Source organism: Aythya ferina (genome assembly GCF_964211825.1).
Source record: "Aythya ferina genome assembly, chromosome: 5".
In the NCBI taxonomy this organism is placed as follows: domain Eukaryota; kingdom Metazoa; phylum Chordata; class Aves; order Anseriformes; family Anatidae; genus Aythya; species Aythya ferina.
In genome coordinates, this window is record NC_140301.1 from 40,760,409 (window position 1) to 40,772,824 (window position 12,416).

General features: G+C 38.3%; 1 protein-coding gene across 1 annotated transcript in view; it reads right to left on the reverse strand.

Moving 5' to 3' along the window:
• Nucleotides 1-12,416, reverse strand: part of MIPOL1 (mirror-image polydactyly 1) — a 205,431-nt gene that overhangs the window by 13,785 nt on the left and 179,230 nt on the right. The window contains exon 15 of the mRNA XM_084521480.1: nucleotides 1,683-2,607. Within this exon, the coding sequence (XP_084377606.1) occupies nucleotides 2,541-2,607 (67 nt within the window). The 3' untranslated portion in view covers nucleotides 1,683-2,540. The remainder of the gene's footprint in view (nucleotides 1-1,682; nucleotides 2,608-12,416) is intronic.

Here is a 12,416-nt window from a genome sequence, read left to right on the forward strand (position 1 = left end):
AGCTGATAAAGTCACAGTTTGTCCACAGCTTGAATAGCATGCACAAATCTGGTTTTATCTCAGTAAAAACACCGAAGAACTGGAAAAGAAACACATCAGCATGGCAAGGCCAATTAAAAACATGAGACAACTTCTTTATAAGAGACTAGAGCTTCTGTCTGGAAAAGAGATGGTGGGGGAATGACATGAAATACATAAACTTACAAGGGACCAAGAAAAGGTATGGCCAGGGAATGATTGTTTACTGTTTCTCTAATAGAAAAACAAGGTGATAACAAATAACTATAGCCCGTTCATAACAAAGAAAAGGAAATATTTCTTCAGTCACTGTGACAGGAAAGAGCAGTTACTAAATGTTTAAATGGATTAAAAAACAGGTGATGAAAAAAATGCTGCTTAATACAGACACCACTTTTGGCTCAGAAAGCCCCTCAGTGCCAAATTGCATCTGGGAGAAAGGTCACTAGTGTTGTCCCAGTTTTACACCTTTTCCTAGACATCTACTACTGGTCATTGCCAAAGACAGTCTGAGGGCTAGCTGGACCTTTGTTCTACCCTAGTACAGCAATCATGAGGACTGTTTTTATTTTCATTTCTTCCTTACCACCTCCCTAAAGCAGAATTGGTTCAACAGCACCAACAGCTCAGATCTTGTCTTTCAATTAGTTATTTAAGGATCAAAGAGGACAGTGGATAAAAGAGCACTTGAGTTGTCCAAATGTTGGACAGCAACACACCAGAGAGGGTGAAGGGGCTAGTGATGTGGACAGTCTTTTGGTCTGGAAGCATTAAGCTTTCTTCCTGCTGAGTAGGTGTCATGGGGAGACTTTAGCCTCACTGGCTATCTCAGGGTTGTCCATAAGTTTAAACAGAGCACTTCAGAAGTTTCTAGAAGTGACTTTGGCAAATTTGTCTTGAAAGAACGCTACTCGTTTCCCTGCAAGGGGCCAGGTTTGGTGGACTGAAACTAAGAGGAGCTTAGGTCTGCAGATGATGATGGTTTAACATGGAATTGCTTGAAAGGAAAAACAAGCATTGAATTGTCTCTCCCAACCCCAAACTGAAATTTAATTTTCTTCCTCTTTTTTTTTTTTTTTTTTTTCCTCTTGGTAGACTGCCCTATCATTACTTCTGTACAAGCAAACGTTAAGAGGAAAGACAGCACCACAACATTAAAGACAAAGCAGAGTGACCAAGCAGAAGCCTTAGGAGCTACGTACACCCTGAAGGAGCTGGCTAGTCCTGGCCATAGCTCAAAGCCCACCATGCTCCCAAGATTCATTACTGAATGTGGGCTGCTTAGAGATTACAGCTGCCCTTCTTGAGCACGTTTCGATGAGCACTGAGCTGACCTCTCCGCTCACCTTTGTTCATGTGACAAAGACATGTAGAATACATGGAGACGTTTGGCTCCTCCCTCTAGGGCCAACTCTCCCTGTGTATCTGTAAGGCCTACAATGACTGGGTACCCCAGAGTTTCCTCCCCACTCCTCTATCTCCTCCCTCCCTGTAGGATTGTATCAGCCTTCAAGCTCACTCCCAGGGCACTTCAAAGGTATGCAAAGCAGACGGTTGGCATTCTGGCATCAAACCCAACCTGGATGATACTCCAGCACTGCAGAGCAATTAGAGGTCAAGATAAGCTGGCAAAAAATCCTGTAGGGAATGAGTGAGCCACTCACCTTATACCGAAGAGATGAGTTTTGACTCTGTAAAGCGATTTCTGAACATCTGAAGGATTTCCCCTCATAGGAAAGGATAGAGGACTGACCAAAAACAATGCAGGAAACCTTCCCCACTGTCTGAGATACTGCACACTGTCACAAGGCTTTCACAGAGCAATTTATGATTATTTACCCAGCTGTTCCTCCAGTGAAACCTAACTGTACGTTTCTTTTTAATGTATGCTGAAAATGCCATGTACTAGCAGTAGTTATTCAACTGCTGTATAAAGCTATATGTATATCCTTCCTTCAGATGTAGCTAGAGTTACTAGCTGCAATTCAATGGGCTACAAGTAAAGAGGAAAAAAATCTTCAATATAGTGTTTAGAGTTATTTCTTGAATGTGAACCTAATTTATCAATTACTGTATTTAACATACAAATACTGGACTGTTTGCAGTTTCATAAATAACGTAAGGGATTTACATTTTGAAGCTGCTTTTCAGGATTTTGCACCTGAAGCTGGCAGTATTTGGAAACACGGCTAAGCTGTGCCTTGCAGCAGACTGTAGTCTAGTAACACTGAGAGAACAGACTGTTAAAATAAGCATCTACATCATTTTTCACAGTACACAGAGCCACAATGCATCTGCTTAAAAACAAATACATGTTTGCAGTGAAACATTTCAACAAATCACAGAACTCAGCAGCAAAGTAGTTAAACATTTATGATTTGATTTTATCTCAGCTTGGAATGTCGCTGGAGTGTCCCACTTCTAACAACTGTTTGCTAAGTTAAGGCTTTAGTGTTTACACAGTGCTGAATGAAGCAGCCTGGTCACCAGATGTGAATGCTTCCTTAGACTAGAGCTTTCAATCAGATCACGGTCCTAATGGTCCCTGCTCCAACCTTCTTCCTCAGGACGTCCACCAGCCTTTCCAACCTGAGAGGGGGCAGGGGAGAGGGAGAGGAGAAAAAAAAAGGAAGCTAACGTTAGGAATGTTCTGGCTGAAAGAGACAGTGTTTGCACTGAACCAAGCTGTCCTGGTGGTGGTCACGCTCAGAAACAAAGCACTACTGTAAAAGACAGACATTAAGGGAAAATGCAGACAACTTACAGAAAACTTTTTAACCTACAACCCAATCAATTTGCAGTCAGTGATATATACCAACTTGCTTTTGTACTATATGTAGTGTCTGAACCCCCATAAAGAACTAACACAAAACCCTTTGTAGCAATCATAGCAAATATACCCTTTGCTGTTAGCAGGACATTCGGTTTTTGTACTTTAAAAATCTGAGCAGTCCATGATTCTTGTTAAATGTAACACTTAGCTGTTATTTCCCTTAAAAAATACCATGCCCATTATCCAGCAGTGCGAGATACTTTGATTGTCCAGTTTATAAAGTTATGCCCCCAAACCCATGCCTTTTATATCAAAAGCTTTTTCAAAATACCTAAGAAAGTTTCTGAGCTTGTGCATGCTGATATTTGAAGGTGGCTTGTATGATTGTTATGTGTACTACGCAAAAATTAAGTCTAAATATGTGGGACAGAGATCCACCTAATCCTCTTAATTTTAATGCATGGGCTATAAGCATGTCCAGCATTTCATTGGCTTAATTTGTTCTTTCCTTTGATATATAGGCAAACACATGTGCCTAAATTTGTTCAGGGGGTTTCTATTTGTACACATTTACCTTAAGCACTCCTGTGCAATTAGGTATTCAAGTGATTTCTTCAATTTATCTGTATTTTATTGAATTCTTCCATGAAAGCTCTCCGACCAATAAACTAACTATACAAAACTAGACACTGCATACTGGAAGTACTGAAATACTTTCCGAGCCATATTATGTACACAACTTTTATAATGGATAAAAACAGTTGCAAGTTCATGTAGCTGCATTCGCTATTGCAAAGTTGAACAATTTTTCTTATCTGAAAAGACAGATTTTTTTTTTATATTATATAACATGAGGAATGTAGATAGGAAATAAAAAAATAACAGCTTTATCAAAACTGTAAAATGTATTTTATCTAATGGATACATTAGTAACTTCAGTGCAGGAAAACTAGTTAACACATCTTGGATTTATTGCCACAAATCATGACTAACACACATGGTACGTATTGAAACACTCTTGTTTTCCAGGAACCACCAAAGTGCCATGAAGCTACACCTCTTATTGTACTCACCAGGTGACTTAACTCCTGAAACTTGATTAAGAATTCACCACCCTAACACAATTATCAGACACCAGGAAATGTATGGGGAGAGTTCAACTGGCTCTAGTTGTTTCACAGGGACTCTAAATAATCTGCTTTTAGTCACTTTTTAAGTGCAGGTAAAAAGGCACTTCTTAGCTATTCCATTCCCTCCAATTGCCCGAGTATCACTTTTCTTTTTTCACCAGCTGGTTCATTTTTTTCTGTATTTGTAACATACATCTATGGCAGTCCTAACTCACTGCAGTCAGTCCATGCAAGTATAAAGTCAGGGCTTTCACAGCATATTTACTCCTTAAAGGGGATGAATCTATGGTTTTTCTAGATTCTATGAATTTTAACTCATAGTTACTGATAGGTCATATTTTTGTCGCCCCTTCCTCCTGATATGTTGTGTTAAATCAGTTCTTAGTCCACGTGCAATTTCAGAAAGCAATGACAGATCAGTCCTCACCCTCATGAGCAAAGACAACCTTTTTATGTTCAGAAGCAGCATTGCAGCTTTCTCACCACTTTAAATATCACTGGAGGTCTCTCTCACTAACACCCTCTCTAATGTGCTTCAGGAAAATAAAGGAGAGGAGAAACATTTCAAACTGTCTTGGCAAACAGAAGGTTTGAGCTGCCAATTGTTTTCTGATAAGCAGCAGAAACAACAAAATTTGAGACCACAGCTTATTTAAATCACTGCTCAGTGAAAAAGAAATCATGTGTGGCTTATAGAAGCAGGGGAAAAATGCCTTCAATAATTGAGGTTTCTTTCAGGGACACAGGTTATAGGGTCACTGCTTACACACTGTCCTGCAATTGGGCTTAGATGTGCACCACTCTGTGACCAACCAATGGCACTGCACATTGGAGCAGGCAAGTTAGTGAGGAGCTGCCCATGTTTGAAGAGAAATACCACTGGGATGAAAGTAGCTGTCTTCTGTTTAACCTTGAAACTGTCAGGCTTCATTGAAAATAATGAGGCTTAACAATCATAGCTTCTGCCTTTCAAATGAATGATGACTGAAATCATCAAAATGAGGTATCCAGCACCAAATACAAACTGTGTAGGGCTTATTTGCCTTTTGTTTCAGTCATGTGTGGATTTGCAAATTTATTTATTCTTTATTAGAAGAAAGAAAAAAAAATCAGCAGGGGATTAAGAATCCATACCTTTGAAAGAGATTTAAACAATAATGTAAAAGAGAAACTGTAACAGCTATTTATAAGAGAAAATAACAGAGGGCAAAATTCACCCCTACACACACACAAGACCCAATATACCACTGAAATCCCACTTAAGCCTACAAAATAATGCTATGGGCTGAATCAGTGGTTAATAACTCTTGATACAGGCCTCAGGGGGCTTTTCGGAACGATAATCCTAGACTCTTTGTTCACCAAAGGCCCAACTCTGCCATCCTGACTCACAGTAAGCAACATTTTTCTTTGTGAGTAATAAAAGGCAGCTAATAAGGCCATTTGTGTAAATGAGGCACTACCTGCAAGGGGTGAGGATGACAGAATCATGCCTTATTGATCAGGCTTTGCATCAAGCCTGGTGGGTTACTGCAGGCAGCTCCTTTTGGAAGCTGAGCGTCATAATCTGTGGTCAACTGAAGCAATACCTCAAGATAAAAACTAACTGAAATATCTAAGCAGCAGAATGGGAGGTGCTGGGAACTACTCTAAAAGTCTCAGGGTCTGCAGAGTTTGATTCAAAATACAGAGGACAGTGACCTGAAGAAAACAGTTTTTATTATTTTGTGCAATCATGATATATCTGCCAGTATAGCCTCATCATACTTTACTTAACCGAAAGAAGTACTGACTACATTTGATAGTATCCTAGGACACTGGTTTAACAAATGACATTTTCTTTGCTTGTGAAGGTAACAGTCTTCATAGTATCGATGCAACATGCAATATGACACTCAGGAGAAGCAAGCAAAACACTCATCATTGTGAAGAGTCTTGAATTTAGTGGCTTAATTATTTGTTAGTATCAGGGGAAACTGTGTTTTACTACAGAAATAAAAAAAAATATAATTACTTGCTGTTATAGTATTACCAGTTTGAGTATATACTTTTAAAAGTGTTGCTAAGCTTTAAGAAGTTCCTAAGGGTACCTAAACATGAATGTCACCACAAATGTCTTCCAATTACTCCGAATTGTATTCTCTTACCACCTATGTATACATCTAATGAAATGCCCATACAGAGAGCATGATGTTACATGGAATATTCTTACATAGTTCCTGAACTGTTTGACAACCTCCTTTGACTTTTAGCAGAGCTTTACAGAGTTTTACTCCCTTGAATATAAATGACTTTTGTTCTTGAATCATGCTCAATAAGGTAGACCTACAATTCTTACTGAGAGAGAAGTTTGTTTGAGAAGCCCAGAAGCTGAATGTATAGTTGCAAAGATGGTACCTATTGGTGCAACCACTGTATTGCTGACTGCTGAAGAAATCTAGGTTTAAACTGGAGCTTGGGATCAGTAAAAATACATGTAGGTCCTCCCACACTGCTCCTTCTCTGGCCAAAGGAACTCAGTGCAAATGAGAACATTGGCCTTCATCCACAAGTTCTGTAAACGACTGAGTTACAGCATCACAGAATGATCCTGCAGGGCACCATGCCCCAGAAGTAGCCAAAACGTATACTCAACTGAAACAAAAAAGCATCCTTCAAGTAGCCTATGACTTAATCTGCAAAGCAATATATAGACTAGCTGAAAACAATAGCTTCTACCTGCAGATGTGGGGGTTAAGTGATAAAAACAAAACCCTCCTGGATTTTGAAATGCTATATAAAGGCTTATAAACCTAAACTATAACCCTTGGTTATCTTTCCAGTAGATAAGATTAGGCTTAGGCTATGAAGATGGCCTTACTTGCATGATTTCTGGCTTCTTGTGGAATGTGTTTTGTTAACACTAATTCCCTTTAGAAACCAAGCATTTAAAAATATTTTAGGTAAATAAAATGCATTACAAACAATTCAGCAGTTGGGCTCTGTGAATAAATGACTGTTTTGTGAGCATTCCAACAAACAAATTCACTTAATTTCATCTCAGAATGAAAAAACAAAACAAAACAAAACTCATTTTCTTTTCCTCTCCTTTCCTTCAGTTTTCTTCTTGGATCTATTTCATTGAATCCTACTCAGCATACTTGTTTTCAGACATTTTGTGCAAAAATGAAGGAAATTAGTGACATGGAGAAGATACTGCTGTGCTATGATACTATCACCTTTCTAGAAACCAGTCACTTGGATAGGATCATTTACTCAAGAAGTTGGAGGAAATTGGTTCAGGTCTACTGTCTTAAGAAGAGAATCAGGCTCCAGCTACTTCCCTCTTCAGGAAGTAGCACTGCATGAACACTGGGTTCTGGGGGGACCTTGTTTTCATTTTCAGTTATTGAGGCTGCTCTGATTAAATAAAATGCTTAAATATTCACTGGATAAAAGCCTGGAACGTAAGGGTATGGCCTTGCAGTAAGTGGCCTGTGTGCTACAGAGGCATCTCCTTCTTGCCCTCTGGGTGGTTCAGTGAAACTTTAATTATTCTTATTCCTAAATGTAGGTATTATTTTTGCCACCTCAAAACCCTGACTTTTCAACAATAATAATTTCTGATTGACTCACTGAAATACATTACCTGGGATCATGTAATGGGTCATCTACCAGTCTGTAACCGAAATCTTCATAAATCAACACTTTGCTAACGACTATGTGAGCTCATATGGACCTGGCTGCCTCTACCTAGCAAAGTTTCCTCTGCATCTTTTGCATTGGAGACTGTGTGTCTTCTAAATGACATACAGCAGTTCAGCAGCATTTTTGAACCTGATGCAGGAATTGCTGGGTGAAATTCTGTGCCCTGTGTTAGACAGGTGGCTGGACTGACCGGTGTTAATAGCCCTTTCTGGTCTTAAAACTGAATATTAGAGACTGATTTAGCAGCATCAGTGAGCTCTAAACTGTGGTACACCACAGTGTTGAATCTAATTACTCTAGGCACTGCCGCCAATTCCTGCTTGCCCAACACTGTTTGTAATGTCACTCCAAAAAGTATGTTCCATTAAACTTACAGACCTTAAATTTGGCAGGGCAAGCCATTCTGTCTCTGAAAAGCCCTGTCACAAAACAAGCATTCCTATTAAATCCCTCTCAGCGTCTTCTCAACCCAAAAGAGTAATTCTGTATATGATTAAACTTAGGAGTAAATACAGCCAGTTGGGCTCCTGACAGCAGACATATTTCAAAATAAACCTGGCTTACACAGGCCTTGGCTAAAATATTAAGCCTTTATCTGTGGTTCACAATAACTAATCTTGTCAAATTGTTTGCTCTCTACCTTCTGTTTGGAAGATTATGGGCTAGCTCACCATTACCATTCACCTTGTGCCATCACTAGCAGGAGGAAAAGTGAGTGATAAACACAGTTGATCTGTTTTGACAGCATTTCACTCTACTTTGCATTCATGTAGATCACAGTACAGAATAATACAGAATCAGGACTTCTGCTTCTGTGCTGGATTTAATGCCACCTTGTGAAAGGTATTGATCAGAGAACTTCACCTAATTACTCCAGCCTCAGTCCCACAGTTTATATACTGTTTTTATAAAAAGTTCACGACACCTACTTGTGCAAAAAAACCCTTTTCTATGTCTCCTTCCATAAGCTTGAAATACTTTTGGTACTGACAGTTATTGTTTCCACTCACTTGGTATTACAGCTAGTCCCTTTTCTAGGAGAAATCTTGCCACCTAAGCCTACTGCTTACTGTGACAGAATTTCCACAAAGTTTGTGCTGATATGAATAGGCAAGTGTCTCTTGGATTTTCTTGATGAATACTTCCTGGAACTCTCTGTCATCTGCTTAAGAAAAGCTAGAAGATTTATTTTATTGCTAATATATCTTGCCTGTAGAAAGTACTCCATCACAGTATTTATTCTTTTGAAAAGGGAAAAATATTGCTTCCTATCAGCTCCCAGCTCCTAAGGAACAGTAGTCTGGCCCTTTGGTATGACGTCTGGTATCATTACAGAGCCATGATTTACAGGCAGGCTTATTCTGTCTCTGAACAGTTCCTCACCTTTTTTTTTTTTTTTTTTTTTTTTGTGAGCAATACAATCTCAGAAAGCAAATATTCTTTCCTTTGAACTCTCACAATATGAAAGCAAGGTCAGAACTTTTGTGTAAAGTGCTTAAAAGGCAGACATCAGGTGTATTTTGCATTATGTGTACTTTGCATGGGGCAAAACAGCATGCAGAGAAGGGAAATGACTTGTTGAAGCTCAACCAACGAAGAAGACCAAAAGGACTCACAAACTTTTTTCATGTTTAACTTCATATATAAGTAGTCTTGAACTGAACTGGGTTCCTCATGTACATGCACACACACACACACACACAAGTATAGCCATAAATGCCTTCAGAATTAGCATCCAATTAGCACTGTTGGATACAGAACCCACCCCTCTCAGTTTCTTAATCCATGCTTTGGATCATGTCAACTGGTAACAACCAGCCAGTTCTCTTATTCTACATCTAGCTGAGACGTACTTCAGGAAATGCAAAAAAGACCTACTTAGAAGATTTTGTTGTTCTATATCTTCCTTCAGGAACATTAAAAAAAAAAAAAAAAAAAAAAAAAGGTCAAAAAACTATTTAAAACCTGCTCAAAACCATAGACAGAATTTCTGATGAAATGTAGTACCAGCAGTTCATTTAAGTATCTGTGGGGAATGGGGTTACTAAAAGACTCTAAACTTTAAAAGTATCAGTCTGAAACCACTACATTATACCTTTCTGTGTATTTCAAACAAGTCTTCTTTACAAGGCCAGGTCTGAACTTCTCAGCTGCCTGTTCTGAGCCAGTCCCTCCCCTTTTGGGCACGTTCTAGTCAAGCTTTGTTTACAACAAGTTCGTAAAATCTCAAATACTGATGTACTGCTCAGGCTGCTTCCCAAGTCCACCGCATCAAAGCACAACTTTGGCAGACTCTTCTTGATATCATAAACAATGAAGACAACATTAACTTTTTTCTTGATTCTGCAAATATTTTACAAAACCTGATGCAGACTTGCTGGCTCTAGACAGCTCTCAGCTATGTTCTATCTCCCTGAGGTGGTCCCACCCTCGTGACCATGAGTAATCTGGAGCTTGTGGAGAGAAAATTCCTTCCCATAAACCATCATCCAATCCATCCACTATACATTCAAAATAGTCACTTTTACATGGGTTTGATGTATTTCAATAAACATTCCTTCCTTGTGTGACTCATGTGATGTTGCCCACACTGGAGTGATTTCTATGGTATCATTGAGAGATCAAGTAACAATGCAAAAGGGTTTGGATGCAAGAAGAAAGGATTTAGTTGAGCTTCCAGTTGTGATAAGCCATTCACAACGGGCTCAGACTGGCAGCTGAACTCCCCACCCTTCTGGTGTAATTCAGTGGTGCCCACAGACTTCTGGATTCAGGGCGACTCACACTTAGTCATCCTCCTAAAAAGTATTTATAGAAAGAAAGAAAAAAAAAGAGCTGTCTTTCGGCAGTAGTGGACCAACAAAAAATCCATGGATTAAAAATCCTCTCCTCCTAATGTTTGTAATATATTACAGATAGAAGTTATCAGTGTGAAGCTTGTCTATTTTGGTGATGTTGCAATGTGGTCCCACATGCAGGGACAAAAACAGAAAAGGTGTCTCACTGCTCATTTGCACATTAAAAATGAGCTGTTAAATTACTAGTTGAGACTCAGCATCACAGACCAAAGTGTCTTCTACACACGTATAATGCTCTTTAAAACACATCAAAGACCTTTTACTGAAGTAAAAGTAAAAGTAAAACAAGCTTCAGTAGCCTCTCTTCAGAGGCAGGCACCAGTCTCCAACTGTCTTTTGCACCATTCCATCAAGACAATTCACATGAAATTTTTTTGAATCTTCAAAAAAGGGCCTTTCAGGCCCTTTTTGCTACATGTTCCTTCCATGTGACTGGAAATGAGCTTTAGTGTCACATTTTGTTCTGCTCCTGGGAGATCGGAGAATTCTTGAGTGAAGCTGAATGAGGATAGAAGCAGTGCATCTTCAGCTAATTTCAAGGACAGCTTTGTTTTTTCTGAACTGGTGAGCTTATTGACTCAAGCCTTGGTGGCAATTCTACCTTGTGGTGATGTGAATGAAATTGATTGTAGGAAAAAAGGCTTTTAATTTCTGCTGATGCAAGCATAAAAATCTGGCTTTACATTAAGACTCCTGAAATTCTTCAAAAGCAGAGTAAAATATTTTCCTAGTGTTTAAAATCAGAGACCTATGAAATAACTTTTTGCTGAGTTTTCCAATTAGGATTTTCCTACATATGTAGATGTGCACTTATTATACCCTTCTTATACATATATATATTTATATATTTCAATATATAATTATTTAGTCATATAATTATATGATTAAATTTTATAAATAAAAGTATGCGGTAACAGAAATTGATGTATTATGAGGCCCAGAGTAAAATGTTAAATATGGTAGTTTTATTATACATATCCCAATACCTGCAGTGTCTTCCATTCAAAAGATGAATTCTGATACTTTCTATGGACAAAAATTCCATAATATGAAACAGAAATGCTAAATTTTGGTCCAAGATTTACGACTTACAACAAGTCAGTGTTTAGATCTGTATACTTATACCCACCTCACATACAGCAAAAACCTAGAAAAGGGAAACTGAGAAATTTACCAGTAAAGCAGGGGCAATTACAGGGTTAAAGTTTTTGTTAGCTCTCATACCTACAAGCACAATTAATGCTGCCTTTCCAAAAAATCTTGTTCAAAAAAATTAAAAGCCTTGAAAACATCTGGCTATTACTTCCATGACTCAGTATTAGATTAGAAACATGAACTGTAATTTTTTATTGTTGTTGTTGAAGTAGTTCCTTCTTCAGTAAAGGTACACTGTAAGTAGTGGAAAAAAAATATTTCAAGTTTGCTTAAAATTAAATATTTTGCTGGATTGGGCCTAGGCTGTTATTCCTATTTGATGCTGTAAAGAACCATTCCAGCAATTCTCCAAAAGTTTATACGTAATTCAGAAGCTTCAGTAAGTCTGGGATTTCTTGTTGAGCTTCTGCACATACATTTACAGTATTCAATCTTTTGCATATGTTAAGAAACAGTATGAGTATTAACAGAAGGAACCGCAAATTTATTTTTATTCCTTCAGCCAAGCCACAAATAAATGACTCTTGCAAACAAACCAAATACTATTTAGTAACGGCAATGTAAATGCCATGGATTTATTTTATTTGGATATAAAATATTAAAGTAAATGATTATTTGCTGTGACACTCATTTTATCATCTTGGAAAAAAAGCAAGTCTTAGAAAAAGTTCTCTTGCCTTTCTTCAGGAAGCACTCAATCTACTTTTCAAAGTTATTTAATATTTTTCCAGAGAATAGTTAACTCTAAGCTTACACATACTGTGTCAGTGTGCTTCCTCCTATTGGGCAAACAAC